The 20,504-nt window shown below is 42.2% G+C and overlaps 1 protein-coding gene across 2 annotated transcripts in view; it reads left to right on the top strand.

Annotated features, from left to right (window-relative positions):
* Positions 1-20,504, top strand: part of RBM33 (RNA binding motif protein 33) — an 84,173-nt gene that overhangs the window by 3,157 nt on the left and 60,512 nt on the right. For both annotated transcript variants that reach the window (XM_033099199.1, XM_033099200.1), the window contains exons 2-5: positions 8,672-8,750; positions 10,703-10,751; positions 11,990-12,066; positions 13,979-14,291. In XM_033099199.1, coding sequence (XP_032955090.1) covers positions 8,672-8,750; positions 10,703-10,751; positions 11,990-12,066; positions 13,979-14,291 — 518 coding nt within the window. The remainder of the gene's footprint in view (positions 1-8,671; positions 8,751-10,702; positions 10,752-11,989; positions 12,067-13,978; positions 14,292-20,504) is intronic.

Here is a 20,504-nt window from a genome sequence, read left to right as displayed (position 1 = left end):
CATTAACTTTTAAAACGTGTTTTTTTAAATTGTGCTTGCCCCGTAATTTTGTTTTAAACTTTTCACTGTATGGAAGTTTTAAAATTTTACCTTGTGAAATATGTCACTTGTTTTTATAAGTTTTTTCCGTAATGGTATCTCCATGCCAAGAGTGTCGCTTTAATGCTTATGTTCCTGTGTGTTTTTATATTTAGCTTTTATTCCATGTGGGATTTAATTTTGGGTACAGTGTGAATTGGGGGCTTCTAGCAATTCTAATATGATTTATTGAACTCTCCATCTTCTCCATCTTTCTAATACATTCTCGTTCCTAATTTTTAAAGAATTGCTTTACTATATAGTGTGTGTGTGTGTGTGTGTGTGTTAAACAGCATGTTCTTTTTTAGAAATTTCTTGATTAGTCCTGTGCATTTTTAAAAAAATGAACTTCCACATTCTGTAAAGACTGCTACTGGAATTGTTAGGAGGATCTATTGAGTTTATTAACATAATTTGGGAATGATTGATATTTTTACAACATGAGTTCTTTTATCCAGCAGCAAGAATGTGCCTGTTAGACTCTTTTTTGTTGTCCGGTCATCTACTGAATGTTGATTAAATACCTCTTCTGTGCCGGGCACTTGTCTAGAGAGGGGATGATGCATAGTGAACAAACCACACAGGTTCTTGTCCCGTGGAACTCAGATCAGTAACGGTTTCCTTATATACTGTAGTTCTTTCATTTTTTCTTAGTTTTATTGCTTGTTATTTTATATTTGCTCTAATTGTAGACGGTGTAGTTTTTTAAATCCTATTACATTCTCAAATTTGTTACTGATCTATAGAAAAGTTGGGGGATTTTTTGGGTTTTTTCAGTAATTGAATTATGTACAACTGGCTTGTTGGAATCTTGTTTTACTAGTTTGGTGCTTTATATTTTCTAGTTAGTCATGTCTGCAATCTCTTCCAATATTTTTATCTCATTTCTTTTCCTTGTACTGTTTTCCTAGAAGCATTCATTGTCAAGCCCTCCGATATAATGTTGAGTGGTATGGTGATGGCGCTCATGTTTGTCTTGGCGCCTTGTTCTGGGTTTAATGAATGTTCTTTCAGTGTTTTGCCATTGAGTACGGTGTTTGCTGTAGGTTTCTGATAGTCATTTTTTGTTTAGCTAAGAAAGTTTTCGTTTTTTGAGTTGGGTTTTTAATTTTATCAGATGCATTTTCTGCATCTATTGAGGTGATTGATGAGGCCCCTGCCTTAATCTCTTTAATGTAATATAATATATTGATAAATTTCCAGTGCTGAACCAACCCTGCACTCTTGGATTCAAAACCTTCTTTTTCTTCATGTTTTATTCTTTTTACTATATTGATTTCATTTTAGAATTCATTTGTGATCAGAAGAGAGACTGGCTTGTAGTTTTCTTCCTTTTCATTTGTGTGTGCTTATGTGCTATCCTGTTTTTATGGTAGGGTGGCTTCCCAGAATGAGTTGTGAAGTTTTCTGGGACATGTAACAATCTTTTTATTAAATGTTGGAAGAACTCTTATCTACAAAGCCATATGGGGCTGGTGCCTCTTTATTTTTTAGTTGCTTCTATCATTATTGGTCTACTTAGCTTTTTAAATTCACCGGTCAATTTTGATAAGTTTTTCTGGAAAAATTATTCTTTATGTTACATATTTTCAAATTAATTAATAGACAGCTAAGTGCTTCCGCTCCCTAAGAATGGATGTGTTGAAGGTACACTTTCTGAGACCCGTGCATATCGGAACAAATTGTTGCTTTATTTCATAGTTGACTGATGATGTATTGGGTCTAGAATTCTAGATTTGCATGCATTTTCCTTAGCTTTTTGGTGTATTGCCCTGTTGTGTTCTGGCTTCTATGACATTCTGACTCCTTGTCATTTGTATGTGACCTTTCCCCTCTGCTCCCCAGTGTCCTAAAATGCCATTAAAGTAGGTCTGTTTGTGTTTATTGTGCTGTGCATTAGGTGGACACTCTTGTCTGGAAATATGCATCCCTCAGTTTTGGGAATGTTCTTAATATTGTTTTTCTCCCTTTCATTTTCTGTGTTTTCACCTTCTGAAACTCTTATTGGATTTTGATGCTTCATTTATATTAAGAAAAAATAGGAGTGAGACAGTTCCTTGAGATTCTTTTGGAAAGATAGGTACTTTGGTAGTTCACAGAGTGGAATCAAGACTAGGACGGCAAAGCCTGGAGAAGGGCATGAATCAGGGCGGGCGGGGCAGGCATCCCACTGCTGGTGAGGCTTCCTTCCGGCCGGGCTCTGGCTGCCATCCCTCTCCAGGTACTTTTCTTATAGACACAGGAACTTGGTTTCTGTTGGCCAAAAGCTGTTCGTGTTTAGCTGATTTGGCTACGGCTAAATGTGGGTCCACGGTTCTAGATCTTTTGGTAGTGTCCCCTCTTTTTCTGAGAGAAGGTGGAACTCTGATGCTCACATATAATTCCATTTTTTAAATATTGGCAACTAAGTTGATTAAAAAAAAGACACATAACACGTAATTCATGGAGATTATGGGTCTTGGAGGCCACCAGCTTGCACCCTGTACTTTAGATGGTTCTGCCTGTGGGATTTAGCAGGTGCCATGAATGAGTGAGCTTCCTACCGAAATATCGAGGAAGTTACGGTTTTCCTGTAATATTTTTATATGGGGACCAGAGGACATGTTACTACAGTTGTTTCCTAAATAAATTCCAGAGCACTGTTCTTGGTAAGCCTGAGTTTAAATCTGGTTTTGTTGTTGATTGATTTTGGTTAGTCTTAGTTTTCACGTGTGTGAAATGAAAAAATGTGGAAATGCTAGCTTGTTGAAGTACAGTGAAGCCTGTGTTCAGTTCTTCAGTAGCGCTGGGGTTATGTGGGTTTGATCTGCTTTATGTCAGTCAGGAGGACAGAGCCATGCTGTGCTTCCCAGCTGTGAAGGGTTTTAATACAGGACTCAGGCTCATATGAGCCTTGGGAAGGCTGGAGGTGCAGTGCTCAGGAAAACCTCTGTTCGTCTCCGCCTGTTGCTGGGACCTGGCCTGGCAGCCCTGTGACTCTGAAGGCTCGGGGCCGCCTCAGTCTGCAACACGGGGGGTGTTGACTTCTGGAGGTCTTCAGACTCAGGTAGCCACGGACTGTCCAGCTCTTACAAGCCCAGATACAGCACATGGTTTCCAGGGCTCACTCTGGCCTCTCTGAGAACCGCTCCCTGCCTGTGCGTGTCCTGCCTCTGCCCCCTGAGGAGAACTGTGATCCTTGTGACTCCAGCCCCCTGGGAGGGCCTTGCCTGGCACATGACGGGAGTGCATAGCTTACACTGTCCTCCGCACCACTGCTGCTTCTGTCCGTGGAAGGAAAGGAGATGGGTGGAAGGCCTGTCTCCCTTTCTTTGACATTTCTTCCCTTAAACGTCACCAATTTAGCCGCTGATCTGGCGTTTTAGAATGTTTCACCCTTTAAAAAGAGGGTCTAGATTCGTGGGAAAAAGAATGGGTGTCATTTCTTCTGGAGTCGAAGTCATGATGGGAACAGCCAGTGGCTGAGCTCAGACCACTCGTCCTCTTCCGGACCGCCCAGGATGATGGAAAACTCAAGGGTCTGCTTCGATAGCTTCCGTCTTGGGAGGCAGAGCCCGGCATCTAGCAGGACTCCTACTGTGACTGATTTCCCAGCACAGGAAGAGGAAGTCAGTCGCAGGACAGGCAAACCAGTGGCCTTGGGCACTACACAGCGTAAACAAAACATGCAGTTCATGTGAGGGAGAAACTGTCCGGGGGCCCAGATAAGAGATTTTAGAACAGTGACTACAGATTATTTTTCAAGCAATTTGATGTAGGGGCTCTTCCTGAAAATGTTGCTAGTTTACATTATACTGTAGGGCTAATATGCTGACTTTCAAAGTTCTTGAGCATTACCCTGATTGTTTTTTCTAGTTACTGTTTAAATAAAGGGTCTGGATCTCCTCATCTGCAAAGTACGGAATTTGAATTCAGAATACTTGAGAATGGTATTGAGGCAAAAGAAAGACGATTGGGAACCTTTGGACTAGAGCAAAGATTGGCAAACTTTGTGAAGGGCCAAAGAATAAATATTTCAGGCTCTGCGGATCCCGTCACTGCTGTTGCAATTACTCTGTTCCTGTAGCTACAGGCTGTATGTAATTGAATTGACGTACAGTGTTCCAATAAACGCTTATTTACGTAAACAGGCAGTAGTCAAATTTGGACAAAAGCAGGTGGCCGGGGACTGTAGTTTGCTGACCCTTGGACTAAACAATTGCTAGAGAACCCTGTTCCAAGCTAATAGTCTGTAAGATTCTAATCCAAGTTCCAGGTTCCTGGAGCAGATGAGGAAGTAGTGAAAATGCTAAATAAAAGTGTTGTGTTAATTATAGATATCTACTTGACTCCCTTGTTAAAATAGAATGTCTAGTACAAGGTTTGGCCTTAGGAGAGTCTCTAGACCATTCTCATCCCGGTGAGTTCATCTTTCTCTGCTCTTCAGGGATGCACTGTTCTTCCTTTAAAACTCTGGATTAATGGCAATGCCTTTTGTCCTCACGGTTCTACTCATTATGACGTATATAACAAAGGATTTATCTATATGCTGAAGAACAGAAGAGAAATAACTGCAAAAAAAATGCAAGAATAAAAACAGGTGTATAGGGTTCTTGTCTTAGTTTGTTGCTTAGGATTTTGAGTTATGGTTCTTTATACACCAATTTTACATTCCATGTTCCAGGGGAAAGAAAGTATGTTCTTCAGTTTCATCCTGTGTGGTCCTTCCTTTGCTTACTCTGCCTTTGTCCAGGCACAGGGTTGCCCACAGTTACAACCATTCCCAACTCCTTTTGGGAATTCTGTTTGTTTTCCACTTCCATCTGCTGCTACAGCGATACCTCACTGCAGTACTTTCACAGTCTTCCTGTTTCCTTGGTGTCAGGAGATGAGATTGTTTCTTTAGAAACCAGAGGCCTCCACTTCTTGCCTTTTCAACCACAACCCCAGTTCTCTGTTTCAAGGCCCTTACTCCCAGTAATTCCCACTGAGCTTCCCCCTCCTGTTTGATCTCTTGTCCCCTTCAGTGTGCGCCATCTACATATGATCAGCTTGCTCCCGCATTAAGGAACACACACAAGCACACACGCATGCACGCACACGCCCTGTCTCTTGTCAGAAATAGTCCCCTTCAAGCAGCTATTCCATCTCCATACATTCCTGGCCAGCGCTTCTTGAGAGAGCAGTCAGCACCCGTCTAAAGTAACAATATCTTTGTCTGAGCACTCCCGTCCTCGTTTCCCATCTTTTTCACCCTCCTCTATTTTTCCCAGTAAAGACCTTAAGTTGGATTAGATATATTTTATACACATAGACATATAGAGATAGATAGATAGATAGATTTGGATACAGATAAAGATATAGTTAGATTGTATACATACACGTATATGCACATATTGGGGTTATTGTTTGTCTCTTCCTGTTGGATTGTAACCTACTTAAGGGTAGAGGTTTTTGTCGTCTTGTATACTCCTGTACGCCAAGTGTTTAGAACAATGCCTGGCATTCATTTGGTGCTCAAGAAATAATTGTCAAATAAATGAAGGATAGAGGTTTCATGACCACAGTTCTAATAGTTTTTGCTTAACTCGTACTTCCTTATTTTAGAATTATTTTATAGCCAGTTTCCTTGGGTGTGTTATGGGTCACATTCACAGTTTGCCTTTTTGGGGCACACAATCAACTACATAGAATTAGCTAACAGCAAACTTCTTCTGTTTTTGTTGATCTGTGAATGTTTGTTTCGCCTTAATTTTTGATAGTTTTGCTGGGTATAGAATTGTTCAAGCACTTTGTCACGTGCACCATTGCTTCTGACGAGAAACAACTGTTAATCTTACTGCAGTTTCCTAGTAAGTGATGAATCATTTTTCTCTTGCTGCTGCTGGTAACGTTTTCTCCTTGTTTCTGAAACATTGTGACCATAATGTGCGTGTTTGTGAATCTGTTTATTCTACCTTGAGTTTGTTGAGCTTTTTGGATATATAGATTTTTACCAGTAAGTTTGGAAAGCTTTTAGCTATTTCTTCAAAGATTTTTCCCCCCCGCTCTTTTTTCTTTATAATTTGTTTATTCAGATTGTCTATTTGATGCATCATAGTCATCATGACTTCCTTTAGTTCTTTAGTCACGGTTTCTTTAGAATTTATCTTTTTCTGTTAAATCTGACATCTGGTCCTCTCATAGGTAGTTTCTGTTCCCTGCTTTTTTTCTGGGTTATGGGTTATACTTTTCTGTTTCTTTCCATGTCTTAAAAGTTCGTGTTGGAAAGTGCACATTTTAGATAATGTATCTGGGTACTGGTCCCCTGGTTCCCTGGCTCCCCTCCTCCCCCCATTGTTGTTTGCTTGCTTGTTTGGTGAATGGCTAGGTTGTTTAATTGAAGTCTGTTTTCATTCCCCACCCCACTGTGGACAATGTGAAGCTTTTCATGTCACACCTCGGGCCACAGCGTTGGCATTTCCACAGTCAACCTGGGATGGTGGTGGTTGGACAGGGCTCTGTCTCTCGGACCACGTGTTTGACAATGCCCTGGGGCCTACTTTTCTTTATAGGCTGATCCAATCAAATTCTGGCTCCTTTGATTGGATGGTATTTGAGGTCAGTGTTTGAGATCTGTTCTAACCCACTTGATGGCCCTTCCCACCTGTCTCCCCATGTCTCTTTGCCGCACCAGGCAGCCTAATTCAGTCTCTATGTCCAGTGACTCTTACTCTCTTTCCAGTTACCTCTCTCCAAAACCCTCACTTTTTTTGAGAGCACCTTTTGGCCCTCTGTTCCTGAGTTCTGGAGCTTTCCGTCATTCTAAGGCTTGCTTTTCCCCTTGGGCAAACCCTGAGCCATAGCTCTTGTGCTGTGTATGGGGGCAGTGGAGTACTTGTCTCTGAGTGACACCCTCACTTTAGGAGCTGAGTGTCTGGGTGGCAGGTGGATAGGTGGGATGGGCACCTTAGGTCTCCTTGGCTTACCTCTGTTGGTTCGAAACCTGCACCCCACCAATGAAGGCGGGGTGATCTGGGTCCCATAGTGTCTGTCCCACAGTGGGGACTGGAAGAAAGAAGGGAGCTCCACCTCTTGCTTGCACCCACACAGATCTTAGCCTGGGCACCAGGCAGATGGGACAGGAGGGCCAGGGGGCGGGTCCGAGGCAAAAAGTACAGATTCTTGCAGCTATTCTTACCACATTTGACTAGATTTCTTGAATGAGTGTTTTTCATTTGATGTATGCCTTTAGAATCAATCCCAGAGACTTGAAATAGTCATTTCCTTAAGAATAATTGGTCCAGTTTCCCAGGGAGCCGGTCGGTGGGGCTCCTTGAAGACAGGTGTGTAATGTTGTCCATTCTTGCACCGGTTCTGTTTGGTGGTGTGTGGTGGGACTGATGTGTCACCTTGTTAGAACTTGATGGTTACTTCTGGCCCCAGGCTGGAGACATTGCTGGGCTTTATTGGTATTTATGTCACCTTTATTGGTGTTAAGGCACATCTAGGTGGCTTCTATCTGGGGAGGTATCTGTGTGCTGCTGCTTCTCAGGCCTCTTTGCTGCATGTGTGTTTAAGATGAAAAACTTTAATTCACTCTTATGATTTTCGTAATAATAAAAATAAATTTAAAAATGACATGAAATGTGCTATGTGTGTGAGATACACACGTAGTATGGGAAAAATGTAAAATATCTTATTAATATTTTTGTACTTATCACATGCTATAATAAGGTTTTAGATATATTGGGTCAAATAAAGTATGTTTTAAAATTTCACTTGTTAAAGTTTCATGGTTTTTTACTTTTTAAATACGGCAATTAGAGAATTTAAAAACACAGCTGACCCAGAACAACATGGGTTTGAATGCACAGGTCCACTTACATACAGTTTTTTTTCAATAATTGCACAGTAGGCACTTTGTATCTTCGGGTTTCATGTCCACATATTCAACCAGTCGTGGATGGAAAAAAACAGTATTTTTGACCCATGGTTGGGAGTCCACGGATATGGAGGGACGACTGTGTGCATTGTTTGAGGACATTTTACATAAGGGACTTGAGCATCTGAGGATTCTGGTCTGAAGGGGTCCTGGAATCAATCCCCGGGGATACCATAGGACCACTACACAGTAGTTAAGTTTCGGGGGGTCAGGAGTTATTTATACATAGATTTTTGAATGTGCGCTGGGTGTTGGCGCCCTTAAACCCTGCGTTGTTCAAGCGTCTATTGTGTATGTGTAGCTTGCGTTATATTTCTGTCATTCAGCAATTCTCTACATTAAATAGGGTCTTTGTTCTCAGGATTAATTTGGCATGTAAAGATTACAAAAAGTATTATGAAGTTTAACTTTGAGCAAATCAGCAATTTTTCTTTCATGTAATTGTAAAAATATATACTCAACGGTTCTAGTAGTGATTTTTCTTGCCTAATAATATTTAATAAATTGATTTTCTTTGGATAGCTTTGTTCTAAAATTTTTTTAATTATTAAAAATGGATTAACGTATTTATAATAGCTACACGTGAAACTTTTGTATTTTGAAATGTCATGTAAGGAACGAGTAGTTTCCGCATTTGAGTATTGGATGTTGTAAGTCGGTAAGACGCTCTCATGGCCTCTCCCCCTGCAGATGAGGAGTTCGACCAGTTTGATAAGCCTGGAGCGGAGCGGTCCTGGAGAAGGAGGGCTGCAGACGAGGATTGGGACAGGTGAGGGGGGCGGACAGGCGGGGGGGGGGGGGGAAGAGGGGGTGGGGGGAGCGGGGGAGGAGAGTGGCGAGGGAAGGTGGGCCGGGCAGTGCTGTGCTGATGCGCCCGCCCCGCCACTTCGCCATGAACGAGGCTTTTCTGAAACTGCGTGGGCCGGAGGGCGCGGGCGGGGGCTGCGTGGGGAAGGCTTGCCAGTGGGCTCCTGGTCCCGGCCGTGTGGTCTGCAGGCTGCCAGCCAAACACTGACCGCCTGACCTCCCTCTGTGTTTTGTGTGTGATGGTCTTGACTGGAACACCCAGAGCTGTTGTTGGATAAGTGTAGCCAGAGTTCCTTTTGCTTCACATCCTACCCAGTATTTGGCAGACTTTATAAACTGTTGCCATTTTAATATGTGTAAAGTGGTATCTCACTGTAATGTAAATTTGCGTTTCCCTGATTACTAGAGAATACGAAAAGCTCTTACATCTGTTTAGGAATGCACACGTGCACACACACGGAAGTCCCCAGTCAGGACAGACGTCACTTCAGCACGCGGTTCCCTCTGGTGAGAGGCTCTAGTGCTGGGGAGAGGGTGTGTCCTGGCAGAGGCCACAGGGTCTGGGTGTGCTGGCTGCTCAAGTGGTGCCCGTTCTTTCTGTCACACGTCTTACCACTTTCAGTGCTGTTGGAAATGTAAGAGGTACCTTGGATTGCGGTCAGAAAGTTTAATGATAAAAGTAAACCGATCTGAACGAAGAACAGCAGTGACACGCTGTTGTAAAGAGAGTAAGATTCCCGTTTGCAAACTAGGGAGTCCAGTTTTACAGTGATCTGCCTCTGACAGCCTTCGTGAGGATGGTTGCTCTTCCCTGACTCTCAGGCAGCCACACAGCATTTACTTCGAACTTAGAACAAAGGTGCCTGTAAAAGAAATGGTCTTGTCTGAAGTCATGATCACTCGTTTTGTTTAAAAGCCTCTGACGGGAAGCTGATTAAGTTACAAAGTGTATTTGAGCAGTTTCCTCATCATTTGGACCCGCTCTTCTGTCAGTCGTCTGTTCAAATCTATGTCTGTTTTTCTTTCGGCTTGTTTGTCTTTTCCTTGATTGTAGGGATTCTTTCTACTTTTGGGAATTTAATTTTTGTCCTTGTAGATATCTCCTGCCAGTTTGGGGCATGTGTTTCTTTAAACAATAGTCTCTAAATAGATTTTTATAAATAATTTAATCAAATACATAACCTTTTCCGGTATGGTTTTTGTTTATTTTCATTAAAATTTAAAAAATGTATTTGGAAAACATTTTTAGACTTACAGGAGAATTGCAAGACTAGCACAGAAACTCGGACATGGCCTTCTCTCAGAGCTGCTAAGGGTTTCTGCTGCGTGAGAAAATCTGCTCTCCATCACTTCAGAATATAGCCATGCTGATAGAAAATTGCAGATGACTGATGTGACTTTATTATACACAGACAGTCCCCTTAGTTTTTGTGATTTCTTGTGTGTCCTCTTCAGCATCTCTTGATTTGTAATTTTTCAGTCTTTGCAGTTTGATGTGTGTCAGACGGTCTTCCGGTGGTTTTGGTTTTTAATTTTCCTAGTTAATGATGTTGGGCATCTTTTCCTGTTTCATCATAGGTTTTTAAAGCTAGGGGCAAGTGCAGGTATTACTTCTTATAGTTTATTGTTTTCCTGATTACTGGCCAGATCCACATAGGTAAGGTCCCGTATTGAGCTGAAACTCCAAGTGTGGGGCTGGCGAGAGCGAAGACTTCTTATGGCAAAGCCTCTCTTACTTAAGAACCATCGTTCCCTGTATATTTGAAGATCATTTTTCATTATTGGTAAAGGAAAGCATAGAACATGTAACGTGAAAATACCTAAGCCCTAAAGTTCTGGGTGGATTTCCCAAGGATCCTCAAACCGGGCAGTGTAATGGGCATAATACATCGGCACATCTTTTTTTCTCCCCAGTGAACTTGAAGACGACTTACTTGGAGAAGATCTGCTCTCTGGCAAAAAGGTAAGAACTACAGATCTTCCTGAAACTAAAGGTGGTCATTTAATTACACTTAAAGTGTAGCAATACATCTTATGCATGGTCTGCATTTCTGGAAAGTTGGGTACAGATTAACATTTTGTGGACTCAATTTTTTTTTTTAAATGCACAAAGAGCCAACTGTGAATCTAGTAGTAAATTCTCCATTCAGCAGTTTCTTTCGTTTTCATACAGATCCAACCTCCCTTCTTCAAGTAAGCTACCTACATGGTCTGTTTTTTATTTTATTCCTATGTCAGTGATTAGGTAGAGTTCCCTTGGGACTAATAATTACTGCTAAAAAAATCTGATATATTTCTGGCTTATATCAAAAATACTGTAATGAAACGTATATAGACAAGTTTGAGAAACCTATTTTTATAAGCTATAAAATACCGGAAAAAGACTGCTTCATCTTTAAGTAGAAAATAGTTTTTTTTTTTTTCCTAGTTTTGCTTTTCCCCCTAATATGTGTGTGGAGTGGGGTGGGGCTTCGATTGTTGTTTGGAGGGGAGTAGTAATTTACATATACTATATAAATAATAGGGAAGGAAATTGTGAAGTCCCCCCCACACCCCCAACCTAAGATACTGGTGTTATTTAACTTAAAGCCTAGAATTACAGAATTTTGACCAGTTAAAATCACCAGGCTATCTCTATTCACTGACATGAATACCCAGGCCTTTCACGGACCTGAACTAGTCGCATTTATTTTCGTGTCATCTGTATTGGACAAACCAGTTTTATTTTAGTCCCTGATTTTAATTTGGCAGTCTAGTTGTTATCTCAAATCTGCTTATTTCCAAAATACCACTTTTTTTCCCCTTTTTGTTTAAAAAGTCCTTAGATTTTGGATACTAACAATGTTAAATTTAGTAAAATCTTAAGGATACTATTCTTTTTTGTGTATAAGAAAAAAATTTTCATTTGTGGGATACCATTGAAAGACTTGGTTAGAAGGAGAGTAAATTCGGTCATCGTTGCTCGCTGCTTCTGTAAGTACTGGGTTGCGCATCTGAATATTACCAGTCTTGGGTAGTTAGCTAGTGTGCCATACGTGGGCTTTCTCGCTTGTCACTTGGCAGATCAACTGAGAAAACTTCTCAATGGCAAATGTTTTAATAATAAGGTTAGAAACAATCCAGGCAGCATGATTTTGCACTTTTGTCACAAGTCTTTTTATGGAAGTTACATGCATTAACTTGATTTATTATTTTCATTAGAACCAGTCAGATTTGTCAGATGAAGAGCTAAATGATGATCTTCTACAGAGTGATAACGAAGATGAAGAAAATTTCAGGTACTCAATACAAGCTCATTAAAAAGGTTCTTTAGTCAACTAAATTGATAGGAACTGTTTGTGATTTGTAATTTTAGTGGATATAATTGATAATGTGGTATTATCCTTAACATTAATGATTATGTTATAAAAGGTATTAACATAATTGATGCGGAAGCCATATGTGTTTTTCTATAAATAGATGAAATGTTTAAAATCAGTGTTGGTTTTACATTTAATGATTGCCATTAGTTCTGCTGTGTGCGGGTTATAAGAAAGCTTAGTACAGGTATGTACTGCTTTTTAAAATAATTCCTTTGGTTGAGGACAATGACCTTGGACTCTTAATACCCTTTGTTGCAGTTTGATGTTGCTGCTTTTGTTTTCATTCTAGATAGTTTATACTTATCTGAATTCCTTTTGTGAGAATTTCTTCGCATTGTACTTTAAACTCTAGATGGCTGTCGGAATATAATTGTTTTAGTCCATTTGGGTTGCTATAACAAAATACCATAAACTGGGTGGCTTATAAACAGCAGAAATTTATTTTTCAGTTCTGGAGGCTGAGAAGTCCAAGGCTCCAGCAAGGTTGGGTTCTAGTGAGGACCCTCTTTCTGGTTCATAGATGGTGCCTTCTCGCTGTGTCCTCACATGGTGGAAGGGACGAGGGGGCCCTCGCAGTCCCTTTTGTAAGGTCACTGAATCCCGTCACGAGGCTCCACCCTCACGACCCAAGCACCTCCCGAAGCCGTCACCTCCAGACCCCGTCCCACTGGGGGCAGGATTCAACACGTGGACTTGGGGGACACACATAAACATTCAGTCTACAACAGTAGTGCTTATCTTTCTGTTGTTGATGTTGTAAGCTTTGTTAGAAGATGAGGAAGGAGGTATTGCATACTCTGGTAGGCGGAATCATGTTTTCAGTTTTATGAGGAAACATCATGAAGATATAAAGAGGCACTTTTTGGTTATAAATGTGATTAATAAATGGATGCCGTTTATTATTGACCTTTGGTTTTATAATAGGTTTTCTAACATAAAGTAATTTTTTTGGGTAAAAAGACAGTTTTAAATTAATTTATCACTCGTTTCTCAGTTCCATTCTTTGACATTAGTATTATATTTTGATCTTTTAGTTAAGTTGCCCTTGAAATATACCTTTGGAATTTTTTAGCCACATAATATCTTCATGTCTGTGTGGCATATTTAGGTTTTTGTTAGGATTGGATATTAATATTAATATGTGGGACTTAGACTTACTTGCCAAATCTTGCATTTTAAGTGTTACCTTGAATCTTAGTGTTGGTACTTAGCTTTTGTGACTTAATAGGTAGATTATGATTTTTTTAGTTTTAAAATCCTCTATTATTTTACTCAGAAATTATGAACTAATTTTTTTGACATTTGTGTCTACTCTACATTTTATTTATTTTACCATCGAAATGTATTTACATACAGAGCTTTAATATTTTAATTTTTAAATAGGAGTTTGTAATTTGTACCATAGATTTTCAGAAGAAATAAATTGTTCTTAAAATTCCATGTATGATTTTTCTGTTTATAGAGTAATACTCCTATTTTTACTTTCAAATCTTAGGAAACAGATGCCATCCTTTTTATTCTGCTGGTAGAATGAAATACAGTCTATTTGTTTTCAGTCCTGAGCTTTTGCCAGCCAGACCTATTTCCCCATCGGGTTGATGGGATTGTCTAGGTCACGCAGCTGATGGTAATGGGGCGCTGTGTGCATCAGGAGTGTGTGATGCCGGCTCAGTGCGGCGCTGTTTTGTCACTGTTGGAGTCAGTGTATTTATCAGGCCCGGAATAACTTTTCACCCGTGAAGGGTTAAGTCTTTGGGTAATTTCTGGAAGGACTTCGTCTTGAGCTCTACTTTAACTGAGCACCTTTCTTTGTACTTTTGTCCTGTAGATCTCAGGGTGTCACAGTTAGTCTGAATGCCACATCTGGCATGGTCACATCATTCGAACTGTCTGACAACACTAATGACCAGTCTGGAGAGCAGGAGTCTGAGTATGAACAAGGAGAGGATGAGCTCGTCTATCACAAATCCGATGGGTCTGAACTGTATGCTCACGAGTACCCTGAGGAAGGGCAGTACGAGGGCCACGCTGCCGAGCTGGCAGAGGACCACATCGAGTACGTGGAAGAGCCAGAGGAGGAGCAGCTGTACAGCGACGAGGTGTTGGACATCGAGATCAATGAGCCTTTAGATGAATTCACAGTAAGTCTCCCTCCTTTGTGCGGCCAAAGAGAACATGGCTGCCGGGGCAGAGGTTTCCAGACTGATTTGAAATCTGTTTCCCTCCCTTGGGACAGAGGGAAATTAGACCTGATTATCACTGTCCGCCAGTCTCTTTATCTGAGCTATGACAAACTTTGTGTTGACAGCTTGTTTGGCCGGAGGTAATGCTCCTTTGTCATTCTGGAAGGCTGCACAGAATCGTGACCTTGAGGATTGCACCCTAAGGAAGAAAACAGCTTTGTGTGCTGGAGATACACTGTCAGTTGTTAGCCGTACTTAATGCAGAGCTTTTATCCAGGCTTTAGACAAGATCTGATAAAGTCCTTCTAAGGTGAAAAGATTATTGACCTGCTAAAGACATCTTTAAGGGGCTAATATTCCAAAGTGATTGATGTCCTGTTCATTCACCCTTTCTGTAACGGAGAACTGTCCAAACATGAATAAAGAGATGAGAGGTTAGTTTAGGAAATGTCACACATAATTTGTTATCTGTAATCAGGAAGCCAAGATGGTGCTGATTTTTATTTCAGAAAGATGATTTGGTGGTAGCTTTTTTTTTTTAAGTTGAACCATCAAGAAAGGAAAGGTACTGGTGAAAGCTTGCTCATCTGTCTTTAATGATTCATCATCAAGAGAGATTTGTTTCCCAAACAAGCACTTAATGACATTTGTGCAGGAAGGATGTGAGCGCCATAGCTGCAGGAGAATCTTAGGGTTTTCAGGGCTCAGTTGCACTGAAGGGCAGTGTAAGTGGGGCGCTGGGACGGTGGAGGCGTGCAGTTAGGGGCTGCACGGAGCCCTTCTGCAATGGGGTCACTCTGCCCTCTCCTTACGTTCTCATTCAGAGTCAGCTTCCTCGAGAAAAAAGTTCAAAAATTACTGCATTTTGGTCAGTGATATATGTGTAAGGGAGTAATTTTAAAGGGGATCAGTTGTTTACGTGGAACCTTAGAATATTTAGTTCCAATCATGATAGTGTTTAGCTATCTCAATAGTTATTTTTAAAATTTGATTCTTTTGAATGCCTTCTGTTCCGTAGATACAGTTTTGGTAAATGGAGTCCGTCAAAGGCATCATGGGTGCTTGTTCTTTCGATGACGGTGATGGTGTGTCTTGGAGCCCTTCGGGAGCGCAGACAGCTGTGCTCTGCTTTGCCGATGTGTCTGGCTGCCCCTTAAAGTGGATGCTACTTTAGAAGGCTGCTTAGAAGTGAAGCCAGGATCTTTTAAAATTGTGCCTACTTATTCCCTAGTTGTAGCATTTTATTTCTACTATTCATCAGTAAAATAAGATGATTGACTAAGTGCACCTGGGTCCCCTCCCTTGTAAATTCAGGAGTTCAGCAAATCTTTACTAATGTCATCCTAGCCCTGGGGACACAGATATTGTTCAAACCTGAAACCTAAAGCATGGGCCTGCCTTCTGAGAACTTGGGATTTAGTGGAACAAGTCACAGTTGGAAGGTGTTTGATGTGTGTGTGTGGCCATCTGGGGGGTGTCTGTCACTGTGGTGGTCCTGCGGTTTGTGGTGCAGAATTTCTAGCGAGTGAGGAATTTCCTTCTCTTGTATTCCATCATGAAACTTGGGGCTACATTTAGGCCCCTGGTAGTATAAAATCCAACTTAACTATCCAGCCTTTTGTGTTCTAAGATTCAAGTATCAAAAAAGAAAAAAAACATGTTGCAATTCAGTATGCTCACAGTACTTTTCCACATTAAAATGAATTATTTTTTCAGAATTAAAAAGAATTACTTAGAAATTCTGAAAGCGTCCTAATAATTTCACGGAGTTATAAACTTCAAAAAGATGAGGCGACGTACCGTGTTTCTCTGAAAATAAGACCTAGCTGGACCATCAGCTCTAATGCGTCCTTTGGAGCAAAAATTAATACAAGATCGGGTCTTATTTTACTATAATATAAGACCGGATCTCATATGATACAAGACTGGGTCTTATATTAATTCTTTCTCCACAAGACGCATTCGAGCTGATGGCCCGGCTAGGTCTTATTTTCGGGGATACACGGTATACATAGTTCAGTGTCTTTCTGTGAGCAGTGTCAGCTCACCTCCCCACATCTAGCTTTCTAGCCATGGTCATATTCTTTCCTTTCTTCCCTGTTTCTCTAAGATTATTGGTTTCTTTATCGTTATCACAAAGGTAGAATCCAGCACTACGTCTTCTGTGTACGGAAGGCAGGTGGACTTACACTGTGCGGTGCTCCTGCCCGGCTCTGGGTGAGGCCGGCGCGGTCTCGGCTGTCACTCATGCGCACACTCAGCCATCAGGAGCTCCCAGTAGGTCGCGTCCTCGTGCGGCCCAGCGTGTTGTAGTTTATGAAATGATGTATTTAGCCGTGGCTGCATGGCCTAGTTAGGAGCGCTCACTCGTGCTCTAAAGCTAGAATTGAGCGGACGTGGGTAGTTCTGTCTTCCGAGCTCACCCTTGGAATCCCTTGGAGGGACTGTGTGTGTCACGGGAGAGAATGAAAACCACAGGCTTTTACTGTTGGAGGGAACGCTTGCGCATGTGAAGAGCCTGAGGTCCACACTGAAAAGTTGGTGAACTAACTTTGGTGTCCCTTCCTATTAGCTTCAAGAGTCAGAAGACCTAAGTGTGGAATTTTGCTGGTCCTGTTCTTGAGAGTGAATCGGGATTTGATTTAAAAACTTGTACTCTTGTATTAGGAAGAAATGTATTGCCTATTATTTAACAAAATAGTAGAAAATTATTTGTCGGGTGATTTATACTTTAAAGCACAGTTTGTTTAGTGCTTTTAAAATTAACGTAGTGAGATTTCATAAAACACTGTTCTGTAAAAACAGCTTCAGGTTGATAATTTATATAAAGGGTAGCAGCTTTTTGTTTCCCACTGGGAACCCAGTGGTGTAGACTATTCCAGTGTATGTTGGCTGAAGTTTTTGATTCGTATCGGCTGGCCTTACTTGTTCTGCTCTCAGTGACTCATGGCGAGTGATGGTTTGTATGATCAGACGCTAACAGCTTCTTGTGGAAGGTAAAATGCAGTGTCTTCAGATCGACTTGAGAGACAGCTGTGGGAACTAAGGTGGTTTGTCACCTTCACTACAGCTGCTTTTCCCTGGGGGCTGCAGGTGCGACTGCTGTGTGCTGTGCAGTAGTTGATCAGGTTCCCTAGTAGCGTGCCTTGTGACCGACCTCTACGGTTCATTTCATCGCATGGCCAGGATGCTGGAAGTTCAGCTGCCCTGGGTGGGATCAGATCTTCTTACTAGTTAGTTGTGTTGCAGGAGCCCTTCTTCTGGTGTCGTCTGCAGTGCCGTCGCGGGCTCCTGCTGCTGACATACCTCTTACATTTCATTCAAACCTGGATTCATCCCTCTTCCTCAAGGCGGGGGCTGATGGACAGTGATTGTAACATTGCGGTTGGCAGTGATGCCCCGTGTTGAGTAGAGTGGCCCATACTGGCCTTGTCTTCTGGTGCCGTGAGAACGGTTCGCATTGGGCCCGGCGCCACCCCCGGACTGCTGCCAAGCTGCTTTATGCCAGCACAGGCACACTTCCTTTGGCAGATTGCTTTTCCTTAGTGCGGCTGTAACGAGCTGTTTCTCAGGGCACCTGGAGTCTGGGCAGAGCGCCTGTCGGTAACCTCGGCAGCTGGGCTAGCACACTGGGCGCTGTTCTCATTAGCACGTGGGGGCGGGCACCTGTGTTTTTGTGCCCCGTGCCCTCTGCTGTCAGTAACTGCCATGGAAAGCTTTGCTGCACTCACTAAGCATGAGTCAAGAAGATGGAAAGTGCTTTCCCCAAAAGCTGTGTGAGAAAAAGGTGTTTTCTCTTTAGCGGCTGTTAGAGTGAGGAACTCGCGCAGGCTTCTGACGACCGCGTTGCTGCAGATGAATTAGATGAGATTACTGGTTCAAGCTTGTTCCCGAAACAAGCTATTCATTCATCTTTTAAAGGATCCAGAAGTTTGCTGGGTGGTTTTTCTTCCAGATTTAAAACGAGCATTTTAAGTCCAAGTCCACGGCTGTTGCTGTCACCGTGGTCCCCATCCAAGCAGGAAAGCACAAGGGACCATGCCTGCTCTTTGAAGACACCCCCGAGTTGTCATACAGCACTCCGTGACCGTTGCATGTATTGTGCCTCAGGCTCACAGCCGCCGCGCTCAGCAAGGGAAACTGGTGGTACCGTGTTACGTTTCGGGGTGTTCACCTAAAACTGGGACTTGCATTATTGAGGGCGCGACAGAATGAGTAACACTGAGCACCAGGCTTTCCCTCCGCTTGGTAGTAGGTCTTTTTAAGGCATGAGGAAAAGAGTCATCTGATCACGTGTACATACCTCGAAACACTATAAACAAGGTCAGATAACTGACAGATACGGGGAAGTATTTACATAGGAGCCTAAGAATTAATATATTGAGTACATAAAGTTAACATATTCAGTCTGTCATGTATTCAGTAAACATAGATCAGCATTCCTATAGAAAGGGTAACGTTAAAAAGTAACCCCCAGATAAGCAAAAGAGCAGTAAATATATAGAATATATTCAATAAAATAAAAATTGAAATTGAGAATTTTAACCTATCTTCATTTTGACAAAAATCAGAATTATTGGTCAGGTATAGTCTCATTCTGTTGGGGGACCATTCGGGACGTATTGACTGCCGGGACACAATCCCGTGGGCCTGTTGTGCCTCTGTACATTCTGTGAGCAAAGCGCTGCCTGCCCTTTGTTCTGGCTGCCTTTGCAGGGATGTTTGATACACAAACAGCCTTGAAAGACACAGTACCTTCCTCCAGAGCAAGGGGAAGGCATGCTTCCTGCTCATCCTGCGACTCGGGTTCCTTAAACTCGGGCTTCCTGTGTGACACGGCCCCCTGCGTGCAGGGTCACCCAGGCCTCCTCTTCCTCTGGCTCGTGGGCCAGCTCCCGGAGCCCCCAAATGCCACTGCTGTTGTTGAAAGTAATGAAGTGTGCTAGTCTCTGACCAGGGGCCTCGTGTCACGAAACAGTGGCAGCGCCTCACTGGCTCGCAGAAGGGGCAACTCGAGGACCCGTCTCTGTTCTTGAGTCTCCGGAGCCTTACCTAAAGTCCTTGCTTTACTTCACTTGGACGGAGTTCCCCAAGAGTTCCTCTGCGCGTGTCCAGAGCTGTGCCTGCCCCAGGGGTTGCTTGGTAGACTTCTCCAGAGGGTTAGACTAGTGGTGGGCTAGCCTCACCGGGGGCTGGGGACAGGGCACGTCTCTGTGGGACCTGGAAAGAGGCTCGTGATGTGGTAAGTGAACAGAGCCAGGTAACGGAATTCCTCCCTTTAAGTTCCCCCAAAGCTTTGCATATCTGGGTGTGTGTGTGTGAAAGAACCATCTGGATGAATAAAGACAAAAATGGGAATAGTGATGACCTTAGATTGTGGGATTATTTTATGCTTTGTACACCACATATTTTAACATATTTTAGCTAGGAGCAAAATAATTTTTTATCAACAGGGAAGTACAGGGTGGTGATAATTTCGACCCTTCATTCTGGAAGGCACAGAACTAGGTTGTATCTGTTTATCTCCTGTGACTTCTAGCTGCCATAACTCTCACACGAAATTTCCTAGGGCTTGTTTTCAATATAAATCTGTTTATAGAGCAGAAAGTTAGAAACTAATCCAAACGAAATAGTTTATCGTTTTTACACCTCCTCTTAGGAAGTGAATTCTTTGTTTTTTTTCTTTTAAGCTGTATGTCCCCTAATTTAATTATAAATTTAGTATTTAAAAATATTTTTAAAAAATTCACTCATCCATTTATTTTTCACCTTGATTTTGCTTCTTTGTGTGTGGCCTGCAAATTTTTTGTAATGCTGTTCGCTCTCAGGACTTTTATTAACCGTCCTTGGGCGGGGGTGGGGAGTGGGGCTCGCTTGTTCCTTCCTCACAGTGAGAACCCTGACTGTGAGTCAGGCAGAAAGACGCTGCTGAGAACTTGTGTGCACGGTGCCATTTGAGGAGTGTGCCATTTCAGTACCTTCTGCAGGCTGTGCTTTGGGAAGGCTGTCCGCCTCCTTTTTTAGAAGTCTAAATAAAGTACACAGTCCTCAGGGAGGAGTAACAGTTTTAATTTGTCACAAGTACCTGTGTTTTGGTGTCTTCCTCGTTTCTGACCCATTTTCATAAACGCCTGCAGTGTGTTGAGGAAGCCGCAACACTGGCTCCATCTT

Source organism: Rhinolophus ferrumequinum, chromosome 26 (assembly GCF_004115265.2).
Source record: "Rhinolophus ferrumequinum isolate MPI-CBG mRhiFer1 chromosome 26, mRhiFer1_v1.p, whole genome shotgun sequence".
Lineage (NCBI taxonomy): Eukaryota > Metazoa > Chordata > Mammalia > Chiroptera > Rhinolophidae > Rhinolophus > Rhinolophus ferrumequinum.
This window is presented reverse-complemented; position numbering and strand designations above follow the sequence as displayed.